Source organism: Podospora bellae-mahoneyi (genome assembly GCF_035222275.1).
Source record: "Podospora bellae-mahoneyi strain CBS 112042 chromosome 1 map unlocalized CBS112042p_1.2, whole genome shotgun sequence".
In the NCBI taxonomy this organism is placed as follows: domain Eukaryota; kingdom Fungi; phylum Ascomycota; class Sordariomycetes; order Sordariales; family Podosporaceae; genus Podospora; species Podospora bellae-mahoneyi.
This window is the reverse complement of record NW_026946360.1, coordinates 121,947-136,757: the sequence shown is the minus strand read 5'-3', so window position 1 is coordinate 136,757 and position 14,811 is coordinate 121,947. Positions and strand designations below refer to the sequence as shown.

The window sequence follows — 14,811 nt, the reverse complement described above, 5'->3', positions numbered from 1 at the left end:
CAGTCAAAGTACCCCGCAACATCAAACCCCACGGGGAAAGCTTGTTTGCATCTCCTCTCTCTCATTACTCAGTTTGATCCTGTCCTTCTGATTGGATCAAGAACCTTTCCTCACCTCGTCGCCCACAGCATCATGGCCAACAATGGCCTCACGCAGCCTCCGTGGTTCACTACCCCAGTCAGTAATCTCAATGTCACGGATGAAGCAGAACAGTCAGCCCAGCCCAAAACACGAAAACGCACCAGAATCTCAGTTGCCTGCAAGACATGCAGAACTCGCAAGTCTAGATGCGACGGTCTCCTTCCTTGCTCCACCTGTAGTGATGTGGGGTTGGTCTGCGAGTACGACGACCCTTCTTACAAGCCCGCTCAGGACAAAGATGTCAGCCAGCTAGAAGAGAGGCTCCGTGTATTGGAGCAACAGCTTGCTGCACTGCAGGAGAAGGGCAGACAGAACGAAACATTGCAGGCGACATCACCCTCCGCGAGTAGGCTGGACGATCGAAGTCTTCAATGCGATGCGAGCACACCGGGGACGAGTCTTATCGAAGATGAGGGTGACGTTGTGGACGGAATGGGGGCTGTGTCACTTCGGCAAGATTCAGCGGAACAGGAGTACATTGGTAAGAATAACCATAAAAGGTCCTGTTCTCGGCCATGGCGACTGAGCATTTCCTACCAGGACCGTCTTCAAATGTTGCGTTTCTCCGCTTCATCATGCGTGCGCTAGGAGGGGCCACCAGCTTTCGGGACAGTTCCTCGGGCCACCAAGCTAGGCGAACCCGTTCAGGCACATTTGTATCAAGTCGGCCGATCATGAGAGGAAATAAGACTTTGCAGAAGAGGGCTGTGGATGTCTATGTCCTTCCAGCTCTGGAACAGTCTGAGCAGCTCCTACATCTCTACTTCAATACCGTCAATCTAATGCTGCCGTGTATTCACGAAGACAGATTTCGCTCGATGTGGTTCATTGCCAAGTCAGAGAGCCCAGAAAAGCTGTCAAAACCCTGGCTTGGGATTATCAACATGGTTTTCGCACTAGCTTCCAATGTGGTCGGTGTCAGATCACCACCCCAAGACCGAGCTGCACTGTCAGACATGTGCTTTCAGCGAGCACTAGAGTTGGTAAAACCATACATGCTGGGTAATCCCTCTCTGGAATTAGGTACGGTTTCTTTCGCCCATATCTTCAACGCGGAGAGCCTACTTACACACGTTTTGCGTAGTCCAATTGTTTCTGTTGATGGTGATCTATCTCGAAGGCACCAGTTACTCCTCTCTTGCATGGACATTCCACAGCCTGTCCGTCAAGGGCTCGTATCAACTGGGACTCCACGTCACGGGATGTCACAGTCTTTCTCCGTTGGACGCTGAGATTCGAAGAAGGCAATGGTATTGGTGTGTCATGAATGACCGGTACGTGACTCAGGCAATGTAAGTCTTTTTTCTCAGTGAGCTAACATCGTGGCAGTTGGCTGAGCGTTACATATGGCCGGCCGCCGCTCATACCACTGGCACATGTCAATCCCAAACCGGGAGCCCGAATTGCGTTCAGCAACGTCTCCAGCAGTGTGACAAGATCAAGCATAGCATATATTGACTCTTTAATGCGAGAGACCTTTCCTTCCTTGAGCTTTAGTACTTGTCTGTTAACATTAGAGCCAGGTCAGTAACACATCTGATGGGTGACATCCTTGAGCGCCTTTACGACAATAATCTTGGCTCAAACCCGAATCCAGAACCAAGCCAAATTCTTGAGCAAACGACAAAAGTTTGCTTTGGATTGGCTCAATGGCAGGATACGCTCCCTTCCAACCTCAAGATCATGACCTGTCACGATACAATCGACGCTGTTGCTCCACTGATGTTGGAGAGCACGCGTCTCAGGGTTCTTCTCTCTCTCCGTTACCTCGGGATACGTATACTAGCGATGAGACCCGTCATCAACCTGTTCCTTGATACAACAGGTTCGGAGTCATCTTCACACGAGCACACTTCCCGGTGGCTTCACAGCTGTGGAGCAACAATTCTTTCTGATCTGGTCAAGACAGCAGGAGATGTGCTCCACATCAGCAAAGAGCTCCTCAAGGCATCCGAAACCACGAATCAGAATCTTCTCGGGGCCTGGTGGTTCTCTTGCTACTACAGTATGTCTGGCCGGTCCATTGCTTCTACCTTTGGCGTTATACTGACGTGCCTTTCAGCCTTCAACGCCTCTTTGGCTCTCTTGGGTGTTATCTCCATTAAGAGGATGCCATTACCGAACAGCACCATACTCTCAGCAATATCCACTACAGAGTTGAGAAAGATGATGGATACCGCACTCGAGATATTGCACGGCTTAGACGGAGGAAATGAGACTATCACTCGTTGCCGAGATGCGCTTTCCCAAATGCTGAAAGCGGTTGATAGCACGGGGCAATCTGGGACTTCTGACTTGGTAAACATTTCGCCATCGGGTGCCTGGGTGGCGCAGCTGATGGATTCGGACCTTTTCAGCTCGGAGCTGACGATGGGGGTTGGACTTGATATGTTTGGGGCTGGGTTTGATGATGCTGGAACTTTCTTTCATGAGAGGTGAAGCCCTACAGCACTGGCTGCCTATCTAACTAACAGAATACTCTGTGAAAAGAAGATGCACCTCTTTACCTCATAAAAGGCCCGAAGAGATGGCCAGTACGTTCTAAAAATAGCCAATGGGCCTTGAAAGATAGTTAACTAGCATTAGAAGATAATGATCCTTGCCTTAAAAGATAGCCCACAGGCCTCGACAGATAATTAATAGGCTTTGAAAAATAGTCAAGAGATACGAAAACATAATATGACCTTAGACAAGTTGCTCAATGTCCTTTCATTAGACAAATTCCCAGGCTTTAAAGAACACCTCACATACTAGGCCTTAACATACACCTTGGTCAACACGTCTTACAAATAGCCCAATTCCTTCTAACGGAGAGTTCTTGGGGAGACCGAAGGGGGTTAAATATACGGGGATGAATTGCCATCAAACCTGCGAAAGCTACGCTTGATAACGAGTAGGAGAACCATATTGGTGATTGGGATAGAATACAATTTAATGATGAGGAATGTTAGATGGACGAGATTGGGAAGATTGAAAAACATGTTTTTTCTTCGATGTATCCCACTTTCAGGACCTTTTCCTTTCGCCCCTCTGGCTTCTCCTCGATGTCGTCCTTCTTTTCCTTGGGGAGTCCTTCTGGTGCGTTTCTTGTGGGGAAATGGGCGTTAGGTAAGCTGAGTGAGCAGAGCATTTATAGTGTTCTTAATAACTTGTAAGGCTTATTGACTAGGTATCTTATCCTTGAATACCTTTCGGTCAACGTTGAGGGCACGCGTACTGCGGTTTTGTTCTATTATTTTTGTTGTCCAAAGACAACAACAGTGCAATTTGGGTGCCGTACTTTGTGCACTGGAATTTCACGTTAATACCGCAACGGGGTTCTCTTTCAGCTTCCAAGGTCTTTTCCAGGGCAGTCGAGAAGATAATGGACTCGAGTCGCAGAGCACAAGCATCCAGTCATCAAGCGCTGGATGAAACAACTGGTAATGCAAGCCAATAAAACGTGCAAGGCTTGCCTTTTCATTTTCTTTGGAGGTAATAAGTAGCCCTCTTAGGTAGCTGGCTAACATAGGTAGGTCTCTTTCAAAGCTAATAGGGCTACAAGTGGCTTCGAAGAGTTTCGATCCTCTTTTTACGTAGGCGTAACCAGCATTTTATCCCGCGCTAAACTTCTTCTACTTAGAGTGCCATTTATTCTGTCCACAGCATGCCTACCTATCATTAAGGCCTCCAATCCCTCCTCCCCCTCTCAAAGTCCTCCAACCTCTTCACAAACCCCTTCGCCATCTCGGTCCTCTCACTATCCGCCCCGGCATACTGCTTCAGCCATACAACACCCTTCTTCCCGTACTCCTTTGCCCTCTCAATTTCCCCCCTTTGAGCGTAGACATTCCCGATAATATTGTACAAGTCGCCCATTTGCCCTTCCATCCCTTCCTCTCTTACCAGTTGTTCGATCTCGGCGATCTTTTCCTCTGTCAGTCTGGACGGGGTGTCGAACTCTTCCAGTAGCGCCTGGATCCGGTTACGTTGCTTGTCCGACTTTTGGATGGCGGTGGGGTTCTGGCAGAGGGCACAGGTGCAGGTGAAGCCCCACCATTTGAGAAGTTCGGAGCGGTCGGCTGAGAGGATGTTTAGGGGGGCGTCTGGCTGCTGTTAGTACAGGCGGTGGTTGGGACGGAGGTATTAGTGGTGGGCAGACAAGAGATGGAAAGCTCCTCGCCAGGAGAAATGTCCTTGTAGGCTACGATCTCCATGATCAGGGTGGAAGGAGAGAAACGTGTGAAGCAACTGGTCAGGTTAGTCATCCATCTCTTCGAGAGCCCACCAGACAACACTCACTTCGGCTTGCAAGCATGATTAATCCTCTGCCAACCTACATTGTCAGCACAAACCACCCCATCCTCACCCGTCACAAAAAGAGGAAACTGACCGCAACCTCAGGATACAACCCGGAATGACTCCCCCACCCCATCTGCCCCGTCGAACCCTCCAACACCCCCACGGTCACATCGAACGTGTTCGTCTTCATGATGTCATCAACGATATACCCCTTTCCCTGCGCCGCCAGCCCCATCACCTCCCTTTGCTGCTCCTTGGGAAGTTGATTCCCCGCCCTCTGCAAAAGTCTTAACACGTCCCTCGTCTCCCACTTGTCATTTTGCTCAGCGCTCTCCAACAACTGCAGCATAACCGGCAGCTGCGCCATCAAGACTGTCCCTTTTTTGATGGGCTCCGTGGCAAGAACACCATAGCCTTTGTTGGGTAGCTTCTCCACTTTGAAAGGGTTCTTGGGGTAGTGGGTAGGCCTGAAGGGGACACCACCCCGGTCGTTCTCCAGCCAGGAGAGATATGGCGAATGGATGAACGAGGCGACATCAGCGGCCGTTTCTGGGGTGGTGATGATACTCAGGGGGGTGCCGGCCCATGTGTTGAGGGTGGTGAAGGTGCACAGTTTCGATAGCTTGACTCTGGGGCGTTTGCCCTTTTGTTTTGTGGGGTCGAAACAGGTTGGGGGAATGGACCAGGGGTACCAGCTGTTGGTCAGGATGGCCGTCTCGTCATCAACGAGCCGTGGGCAAGACCGTTTGTGGGTGAGAGGGCTGAGGTGGCTGTTGTTTGGGCATGAGCTGGCTGTTGGTGGAATGGGATCTGAGGCTGCCAGGGCTCTTTGACTGCCGAGGAGGACGGCAAGGGCAGATATAATTGGGAACATGTTGTAAGATGCGGCCGGCGACTGAGATAACGCCAGCAGCGCCTTCTTGATGACGTGAAAGTCTGAAGAGACATGATAAGTAACCTCCAAGTATGAAGAACTACCGTGTCGTGTCTTGATCATGTCCTTGCCGTTGCCAAGGGTACTGCATTTTGGCAGTGCCGGCATTGTTTGGTACGGCTCAGGGGCACATTAGCCGGACCTCTTGGATTGTCTTATCGCCGACGATCTTCCCAATCCTCACGCCCAGAACACCAAACAGCCTCGATAAAGCAACGTCGTTACATTCGTACACTTCCAAGACGGTAATACAACTAGAAAAAAGTGCTAAAGAATATGTACAACCAAATTCTCCACGCTCGTTATTAAACCTCGGCCCATAACCATGCCTTGGCAAACCCCCTCCATTACGCGCTGGTGCTAAAGTAGTAGTTCTCCCACAGGTATTCGTAGTCTTCAATGATACCAGCCAGCAGCCCTGGCATGCGGCTTCGTACGCCACCCACAACCCCCTTTGTGACGTTCTCGTAGAAGGCCCCGCGCATAGCCCACCAGCCCATCGCCCAACCGCGACGGTTCCATTCCTCGCGCTCCAGCGGCGTCGTCCGCAAGCCCTTGTCACGCAGTTGCCTGGCCGCGAGCTCAGTTCCCACACCCAACAGCCAAGGCGTCCAGGACTTCCGCTTGTCCTTGCTGCGCGCCAGCGCGATGGCAAAGACAAGAGGTGCAAGGATGTGTAGCACCTCAGCCAACTGCGCGCTACCCTGGAGTCTGTTGAGCAGGTTTGACGCCGGCTTGATGTCATCCGCCGTGAGGACCCTTGAAAGAAGATAGCCACTCGTATCCCCAGGCGCGGGAAGCGTAGGAAGAGACATGCCGGTGCGGGGCATGGTCCACTCCCCGTTGGGGCCAACGCCCTTCCTCTGGGGCGCACCAACAGACCCCTTGCCGAATGGTTTCCTATCCTCATCGTCTTCCCCGAGCGCGCGGAGCTCGGCCTCCTCCGGGTCTTCGGGTGCCTCGTCAGGTATCGGTTCTCGTTCGGGCAAGACCGGCGTCAAAAGCGGCCGCGACTTGGTTATCCGAAGTAGTAAAAGTTTGCAGAATGCTTTGATGGCCTCAAGGAGAACCACGACATTCCAGCGCACGCGCTCGCCGCGGCGCTTGGCGGACATTTCGCACAGAAGCTGGACGTAGTTGACAATCTGCAGGACGTAGGCGACGCGCCGGTAGAAGGCGCTCTTGAGGGTCCAGAACTTTGTGTAACGGCTTTGCGGCGAGGGGGCGCGGGGGAGGGAAGAAAGGGGGAGCTTCGAGAGGGTGGCCGCTCGGGAAAGAAGGGTATCATGATACAAGGAAAGCAATTGAACACCGCTGTGAATGGACTCGGAGGCTATCTCGGCATCGCGAAAACGACCTAGATAACAGTTTACGATCAGTTTCTGCGGTCGCCAGGATGCCCGGGTTCGAAGAAACAGGGGGAGCAATTACCAGGTATGATGTACGTCAGTGATCGCAGCGTCGACTCTATCTGCGACACCTGGTGGGAGTTCTTGGTGATAAAGTCATCATACATATGGAGCCATTGGGGTGGGAGCGAAAAGGCGCGCTTCACGCCGGAGCTCCCTGGCGCAGCGGCCAGGTCCTGTTTGTCGGATGGCTTGGACATCGCATTCGGCGATTACAAAAGGCGCGGCATGTGCGAAAACAAGAGCAGCGGGTGACGAAAAACGGCGTCGGTCGCAGTCGGGATCGCTATATCAAGGGTAGGGAGTATCTCGATCGAGGGCTTTCGCAAGTTTGCCAGAGTGATGGAATGTTGAGCGTTTGAATGAAGTGGCTTTGGCGTTGGCGTTCAGGGCAGTGCCAGAGGAGAGTCCATGCCTCGGCTGCCGCTGCAAACTGCCCTGGGTGCTGGGTGCTGGGGCCGGCCTGTGGTGGTCCGAGCTCCTGACGCAGTCTTGAATCCGGGGGATCTGCCAAGCAGCAGGGATCCAGGTGCAGGGGAAAATGAATTCCAACTCGTGAACGCGTCTTTCGCGTGTCTTTGTTCGTTGAGATAATGAAGCGTCACGGGAACAGCATTTTCTTTACAGACATAGGCAACAGCAGAGCGACTGCTTGTTTATTTCACAGTTCATAGCTGCCATTGTCTGGATGGCTTCACATGCTTCTCAACCCCACCGGCCCCGCCTCTCGAAAACACCGAGAGCTCAAGCTCCTTACTGTTGCTTCTGAGCCTTGAGCTTCGCAATCCTGGCCCGGGTCCCGTCAATGATCTCTTGCTCCTTAAAGATGGAAGTCACGCTCGGGTGTACAGCGACAACTTCGGCCCATTTGGCAAAGTTGGGAGCCTTCTCGACAATCGATGGCCACAGGTTGGAGGGGTAGAGATCCGTCTTGGACAAGCTCTTGTGACGGACGACGAATGACCCAGTCAAAACCTGGAGAGCTGTTAGTGGACTTCCTCTACTCGCCCAAACGCCGAACTCACCTCAGCCTGTGTGAGCTTGTCACTGCCACCGAAATAAGGGCTGGCGTCTGCAAGCAATGGCTCAACTTCCTTCACAAGGGCGGCGACGGCCTTGTCTACGATCTCGGCTCTCGCAGCCTCGCCCTCCGCCGTGTAGAGGGCAAACAGCTGGCTGTTGAACTTGGAGATGAAGGCGTCTACAAATAATGCAACACGTGCACGGCGCAGCGCACCCTCGGGTGTGTTGGAGGGCGGCAGGAGATGAGATGGGTAGGCGTCCGCCAGGAAGTTCGCGACAATAGCAGACTCGATGATGATCTCGCCGTTGTAAGAGAGTGCAGGGACCAGGCCTCTCGGGTTGATCTTCAAGTACTCCGGTGTGCGAGGGGTGTCAAGGTCGATGATGACTTCTTCAAAGGGAACCTTGAGCTCCTCCAAGATGATGTGAGCCCGGTGTGCCCATGGGCATCTGTGGTTGGTGTACAAGGTGAGCTTGGCGTCGGTAGAACCCATTTTGTATATATTCTGTGATTGTTGTCTTTGCTGCTGGCTGCCGGTATCAGGGGCTCGTCGTCAAAGTAGGGTTTTGAGAGGTGGAGACGTGGGTGATTTTGCCGATTCTTGGTTCAAGGCGCCCAAACCACTTTTTGAAGTCATTCGAATTGGCGCAAAGGTCCTGGTTGCTGACAAAAGGGAGCGAATTTCGTCATATGGCGCTATCGAGAACACCATCTGGGTGACAAATGGAGCTTGCTAAGCATCACGCACTCGGTGCCGTTAGTGGCCGAAGCTCGGTGTGCAAATTCCCCCGCACCTGGATTCAACAGCTCTTCCATGGGCGGGGTGCTCCCGTAGAACGGGCCGCTTGGACAACCCCGTTTCCTCTTCAGGTTGACGGTGTCGGAGCCGATGCCGACTGTTTCCAACACCCCACACCCCATGTCGGTCGAGGCGCGTAAGCCCCACCCGGTATTTCACTGTTTGGCCATGCAAACGGGTTCTCGACTTTACATTCGGTGTCTTAAAGCCCGGTGGGCCATACGGACTCAGTTACGAATACCTCTCTCGTCACAACGATTTGCCAGCCGCGGCACGCACCGCTCTTTCGGTCCCATCTTGTTCCGCTTTATAGGATTGCTCCTACCGTGATGGGTAGCTGGCCTTGGTTGAGAGATAAGCTTCCTGGGGCATATCGGTCTGAGGCCTTTGTTGAAGTCAAGTATACCCCTCCAAGATACATTCTGACATCTGAGGACCTCACACCTACCCCGACACCCAATATGGCCCCACTGCCCCTCGACACCTACCTGCTGTTGAAATGATGAGCTGGGAGCTTATCGGGTTGTTGCTGGCCAGCATACTTTTTGAGAAACTTGAGGTTGACCATCCGGCTAAACACCCTCGGCTACCACGGCCCGCTCGATATTAAGAAGCTCTCGGCGTAAAGCGACGGAAGATGCTGCACCCGTTGCGTGAAGGGGGCCTCCCTGGCTGTGTTTGATGCCGTGTATATGTAAATGACGAGGGCGTTGCTTTCTTGTTTGGATCCATCGGGGTATCTTGTTGAGTATCAAGGTCCTAGCTGCAACTGTGAATCATGAAGTTCAAGTCTCAAGCCGTTCTCGCGGCTGCGGTGGCAGTGAGCAATGTGGGTGTGGCTCAGGCTCATGTGTTCATCTGGGTATGACCCCCCCCCCCCTCCTTTCGCACTCGACATAACCAGGAGACTAACCAATGCAGGGTGTGTTCGTCAATGGGGTGGACCAGGGGACCTTCAACGGCATTCGCACACCAGCATATAACGGTCCTCCTCCGAGGGGGTACTCCAATTCCCCAGTCAAGGACCTGAACTCCATCGACATGCGCTGCAATGTTTTGGGAGACAACCAAGTCCCTCACACTATCAAGGTGGCCCCCGGAGACAACATCACCCTCGATTGGCATCACAACAATCGCACGATTGCTGACGACGTGATTGACTTCAGTCACCATGGCCCTGCACTTGTCTATCTCACACCTGATCCGCCAACCGAGAACTCTTTTGTCAAGATTTGGGAGAAGGGACTGTATGAGCTTGGGCCCACACCTTTCTCCCCAGGAAAGTGGGCAACGACATGGGACATCAAGGCCAACAATGGACTCATGAACTTCCGTATTCCGGCAAACTTGAAGGCTGGTTTGTGAGTCTTGGCCTCATAGCAGTGATGCAAGCCGATGCTGACTTTGGCAGCTATCTGATTCGTGCTGAGATGGTTGGTCTCCATGAGGCGGACGCTCGGTTTGACCAGAACTCGCGGCGTGGTGCTCAGTTCTATCCAAACTGCGTCCAAATCGAAGTGGTTGGTGATGGCACCGTGGAGCTCCCGGAAGGAGTCTCCTTCCCAGGAGCCTACAAATACGATGATCCAGGAGTTCACTACAATGTATGTTTCAAGGTAATTCTGAACACATGAACTCACTGACGCTCGGTTCAGATTTATTGCTCGACTGAACGCGCCCCCCTCGCCCCTTGCACCGATGCTAGCACCTATAAAATCCCAGGTCAGTCAATATCTACAGTTCCAGCTTTCACTGTCAGGTGCTGACCATTTTTTTATTAGGGCCTACCGTCTGGTCGGGTGCGTGGCCTGAGACTACTCAAGTCGCACTGGGTCCAGTCACCGGACCAACAACTGCAACACGTTGGAGCAGTTGGTGAGTACTAGTTGCACTCTTGTCATGGTTTGGGATGGTTCTGATCAAGGAGATAGGATCCAACAATCCGTAGTTACGACGGCGACTTATGACCAAGCCGGCTCGCCGGTTCCCGTCGCCACATCGCGATACACGGCTTCTTGGTCACTGGCGTATGCTGCACCAACAGCGTCACCAGCTCTTTAGCGGCAATGATGGTGGCTTACTGCGTCGAAGGCGAGTCTGATAACCAGGGGTAGCGAAAACCGGTTCACGGGCAGTGAGAAGGGAACCTTGGAGCAGAACCAGACGCAGGGAATGTTATTCGTTGTCTCTGCGGCATTTCTCAGACAAATTCGTTCATGAGTCGTTAGCTTCAGAGCCAATCGGTCTCCAGTGTGCAAATTTCGCAGTGGAAGCTCCTTACCGTTGTAGATTCCGGTGGTTCAGGAGCCACTTCTTGACCACAACACGAAGCTAATCTCTCTGATGGCTGTCAGCTGTTGAGCCGACCCCGTCCCAAGTAAGAGTTCTTAAATATGCTGCGGCTTCGACCACATTCTATTATTGAGCCCTGCACCTTGCCGTCATTGGAAGAGAAACCTCATTTTTGGCACAACATCAGCATTTTTTGCCCGTCACCACGACCATGAATGCCCCTGCCAGATATCTTTCGTCAGAAGCGGTCAACTTCGCACGTACGATAGATTTAACTCGGTCTCAACGCCTGACTTTGTTCATAACCCGCGCCGCTCCTCTTTTCTTGTTTCTCGGCTTATGGGCTATAGCTTTGGTTTACCTGGCGTCTTTCGACACACAACCTCAGGAATCAGTCAAAGACGCACCTTTGTCTTCTACTATACAGAAAGGACGCAAAGAAGGGAGGGCAATTCGAGCTTGTAAACTCTCAAGAATTCCGATGCCAACGCCAGGCTATAAGCTCGACTCGGCTGCCACCCGCTAGTCATAGCGCTCATCCTTTTTCTCGAGTCAAGAAAACATGCCAGCGGGAATACCACACGCTTCCTCGGAGCAATGGGATGCCCATCAAAGTCGCATTCAAGTCAACCATCGCCCACGCTCAACCCACAAAGTTGATACTTGGGGGCAACACCAACCAGAGTCAAGAGCCACACACCACCGCCAGAGCATTGTGCAGGATGGGATCGAGAAGTGGAGGGGCGGGACAACCACATCTTGTTCTATGGTCAGCAAGGGCTTAAGTAGCATATGTAATATCACATTCTACACAGGAATCACACCCTCTCGCTCATTTCTGATGCATGCCAAGGTGGAGGTCAGATTGTCCCATGCACTCCCCAATCTCTCTGAGAGCTATCCTTCAAGGTTCGCAGACATGTTGTTGCCCTTTGATGGTTCGTCAGCGCCATTGGCTTGCGGGACTTGCAGTGGGTGAAAAGTTGCGAGTCAAGGGCATACATAGGGCTGGGTTCCACCCACAGTTGTCGTAATCTAATCGGAACCATCCTCGTCGGGTATGGTGTAGCGGTAACATCGTTGACTCTCACTTCTCAGAAGTGTCTGTTCTCTCAACAGCCCCGGGTTCGACTCCCGGTATCCGAGTCTCCTTTTTCGCAGTTTTTTATTTCTACCTTCATTTGGTTTTAGTTTTTGCTGAAGGATCCACAATTCAACCCAAGCAAAACGCTTCTACCCAATTGATTAGAATATTCCCCTGTTTTCGGTCTTTTCTGCCCAATTGCTGTTGGAATATGGGTCCCGCATGACCCCCACGATTCTGCTTTGAGCATGATATCTCTAATATTTTTTGCAGAAACCCCATACATCTCAAGCAATTCTCGGCAGTTCTCCGCTTACTGTCAGGTTGGAAGCCAGCTGCCAAGGTTGCTTGGGTGCTCGGGAACGGCCGGACATACCTGACAACAGTCTTTTTCTTTTCATGGATCTTTTCAGATGAAAGACATTAACAACGGGCATCCTGATGGTATGAGTCGCACAGTTTAGGTACCTTCCAGGTTGGTATTGCCGAGGCGCTATCTACCCTAAACTCCATCACCACCGACATTGCATAGAAGGAACCTCATCCCACCCTTGGGGGGTAGAGAAATGCGCCGTCCACTCTACAACCGGGTCATTGGCCGCAATGGGCGATGCATCATATCATAAACCAGCCACAACAACATTCTCTCGTTACCAAGAAGCGGGAGGGCGGCCGCATGCCAAAATACCCAGTTCTCGGCACATTAGAATGTCCGATCATCTGCATATAACATGGAGCTCACAACATGATGCGAATGCGAGCAAGTAGGACGAGCCCTATCGGGAATTAGGAGACACGAGCCAGAAACCAACGCTCGACTTGTGGCGCAACCTGGGGGTAACGAAAAGCCTGGAAGGGCCGAGTGCATCGAGGAGGGGTGGTCTCATCGCGCGGTTTAGATTCCGTCTGGATAGCCAAGGTGGGGTACCTATCTTGGACCGCTACTTTTTGACTCCTTCCACATCCCATCCCTTCCATCTCGTCATGCAGTTGGACGAATAGGTCGATACAGTGCAGGTTGACGCAGCTGGACGGCGAAGTGAAGTCAGAGTACCCCCCACTGAAGACTGCAATCGTGCATGGGGGTGATTTCCCCGTTGCAGGATGGAGGGCATGAGATGTGACGAAGAAGAAGGGTGATTTTTGTGTTGGCGGAAGGCTGTGAGAAGGGTGGGTTGAGTAATTCGCTGCGAGGGATAGAGGTGAATATAAAGCCGGTGGATGATCATCGCAGGTCCACCCTGCTACATTTCTCCATCGCCAGTCCGGCTCGAACCTCAGCTCGCTCTGTTGGGATCGACACACTTTCGTTTTATATCAAACCAAGACCTGGTCGATCTTCGAGTCTGTCAGCCCACCAATACCACCGTACATCAAACCCTCGCGCGTCCTGAACCATTATATCTACCAGACACCAACCACACTCGCTCAATGTCCGACAAGCTCTGCGACCACAACCTCAAGCACGGGTGCAGCGCAGTCGTAGCCAGCTCTGCCTCGCTTTGCGATGCTTGCGAAAAGGGAGCGTGTTGATTCAGACTCCTCTTGTATCATATGCACGCTCCCACCTACTGCTTGAAACTCACAGCCGATCCTACAACATAAACAGCACCGAACCACTGGTCTGTCCGACCTATCGGCGGGTGCTGCACCCGATACTACCGTCTCACGCCTACCTTGGCTGTTGAATTCATTGCTACGCAGTCCTTACCGGCGTTTCTCACCTGTCAACACTTGGTTGCGTGTCCAGGATACCACCACCACCTTGCATTTCATGTGGACGACGACGGTTGCAATATTGGTTGCGTCACTATCTCCTTGAGCTCAAGTGGAACTGTCTGCCCGAGTAGGATCGTCTCTCTCAAAAATGTGCGGTGCCGACTTTTGGCGGGAGGTGTATGAAGAGGATGATTATGAGGTTAACGCTGATGATGATATCTAATTGAGGGTACCGATTCATGACCGGCATGTCAGAGGATTAACACCTTTTGTTTGTTTTCTATGAATTATGTTGGCACAGATTGCGAGGTTCCCAAAGGGATGGAGATAATTGGATGTTTATTTCAACAGGGCTAATGGTGGAAAGGGATATGGTTGTGGGGATAAAGGGGTAATGTTTGGAATAATTACGTAGGCAGAGAAGCGGGATATGCGTATTTCCTTGTAATTTATTATCTCTTTACACTCCAATAGCTTTCTCCAATCACTTTACATCTCCTCAGAAATTTGGCCAGAATTGCCTGCACGCGTGCAAAGCACAAAATTTGAAGAAATAAAAGTCGATGTCCCGTCTAAAATAGAATGTGAAAAGCAGACTGCTTTTATATGTGATTCCTGAACCCTCCCCCGAATCCTTCGTGAGCTCCACTTCCTCACCCATACCCTCAGGCCTGTGTGTGACGAACCCCTATCTGGAACCTCTGAAAGGGATACTAGTCGAAGGCACTTCTGAACAATCCTGGTTCGGTACAGCTAAACAGTGTACAACAATGGCTTGTCTCAATCACACTAGCTAAGATACCAACGATTGTGACTTGTATTGCATACTACGGAACTATCTACGAGCCATCTAGTTCCTCCGTATATATAGACCTATCGCCAAGACCTGGCTCATTCTCGCTCACCAGCGCTCCGTGGTGATCCTGCTCACCTTTGCCAAGAGGTGATCCTCCCGCAGCCCTGCTGTCGTGCCCCCGCCTCTGATTGGCAGATACGGTTAGCTGCAGTCCCCATACGGCCTTACTGTATAGTTAGTCTGTAACACAATACTCCCCCTCAACGTCTTTCGTCCCGAAAGATTTGACGTTATTATCTTTATACCCTTAGCGCTCCTGTTCCTTCCTTCGC

The 14,811-nt window shown here is 51.9% G+C and overlaps 6 protein-coding genes and 1 non-coding gene across 7 annotated transcripts; 3 read left to right on the top strand and 4 right to left on the bottom strand.

Moving 5' to 3' along the window:
• Positions 1–132: 132 nt before the first annotated feature.
• Positions 133–2,580, top strand: QC761_121940 (uncharacterized protein; the record flags this gene model as incomplete). Its single annotated transcript, XM_062875459.1, has 3 exons — positions 133–622; positions 2,051–2,146; positions 2,204–2,580. The coding sequence occupies 3 exons, from the start codon at positions 133–135 to the stop codon at positions 2,578–2,580; spliced, it is 963 nt and encodes a 320-aa protein (XP_062736005.1).
• A 1,157-nt stretch (positions 2,581–3,737) lies between these two features.
• QC761_121930 (uncharacterized protein) lies at positions 3,738–5,464 on the bottom strand (the record flags this gene model as incomplete). The annotated part of the gene is made up of 3 exons (XM_062875458.1): positions 3,738–4,226; positions 4,283–4,407; positions 4,497–5,464. The coding sequence occupies 3 exons, from the start codon at positions 5,462–5,464 to the stop codon at positions 3,802–3,804; spliced, it is 1,518 nt and encodes a 505-aa protein (XP_062736004.1). The 3' UTR covers positions 3,738–3,801.
• Positions 5,465–5,476: 12 nt separating this feature from the next.
• QC761_121920 (uncharacterized protein) lies at positions 5,477–6,965 on the bottom strand (the record flags this gene model as incomplete). The annotated part of the gene is made up of 2 exons (XM_062875457.1): positions 5,477–6,713; positions 6,788–6,965. The coding sequence occupies 2 exons, from the start codon at positions 6,963–6,965 to the stop codon at positions 5,704–5,706; spliced, it is 1,188 nt and encodes a 395-aa protein (XP_062736003.1). The 3' UTR covers positions 5,477–5,703.
• A 372-nt stretch (positions 6,966–7,337) lies between these two features.
• On the top strand, positions 7,338–12,024 carry QC761_121900 (uncharacterized protein). Its single transcript, XM_062875455.1, has 6 exons — positions 7,338–9,450; positions 9,510–9,949; positions 10,000–10,192; positions 10,244–10,310; positions 10,370–10,463; positions 10,520–12,024. The coding sequence occupies exons 1-6, from the start codon at positions 9,367–9,369 to the stop codon at positions 10,647–10,649; spliced, it is 1,008 nt and encodes a 335-aa protein (XP_062736001.1). The 5' UTR covers positions 7,338–9,366; the 3' UTR covers positions 10,650–12,024.
• On the bottom strand, positions 7,519–9,161 carry QC761_121910 (uncharacterized protein; the record flags this gene model as incomplete). Its single annotated transcript, XM_062875456.1, has 2 exons — positions 7,791–9,161; positions 7,519–7,740 (listed from the first exon to the last, which is right to left on the bottom strand). The coding sequence occupies exons 1-2, from the start codon at positions 8,280–8,282 to the stop codon at positions 7,519–7,521; spliced, it is 714 nt and encodes a 237-aa protein (XP_062736002.1). The 5' UTR covers positions 8,283–9,161.
• QC761_0025020 lies at positions 11,935–12,026 on the bottom strand. Its single transcript has one exon. It is a non-coding gene; the product is annotated as a tRNA-Glu (tRNA).
• A 1,159-nt stretch (positions 12,027–13,185) lies between these two features.
• On the top strand, positions 13,186–13,497 carry QC761_121895 (uncharacterized protein; the record flags this gene model as incomplete). Its single annotated transcript, XM_062875454.1, has 1 exon — positions 13,186–13,497. The coding sequence occupies one exon, from the start codon at positions 13,186–13,188 to the stop codon at positions 13,495–13,497; it is 312 nt and encodes a 103-aa protein (XP_062736000.1).
• Positions 13,498–14,811: the final 1,314 nt, after the last annotated feature.

Coding starts and splice junctions, on each gene's coding strand:
- QC761_121900 (XM_062875455.1), top strand. CDS start 9,367: ATGAAGTTCAAGTCTCAAGCCGTTCTCGCGGCTGCGGTGGCAGTGAGC. Junction 9,451..9,509: donor AGGCTCATGTGTTCATCTGG/GTATGACCCCCC, acceptor TAACCAATGCAG/GGTGTGTTCGTCAATGGGGT. Junction 10,193..10,243: donor ATCCAGGAGTTCACTACAAT/GTATGTTTCAAG, acceptor CGCTCGGTTCAG/ATTTATTGCTCGACTGAACG.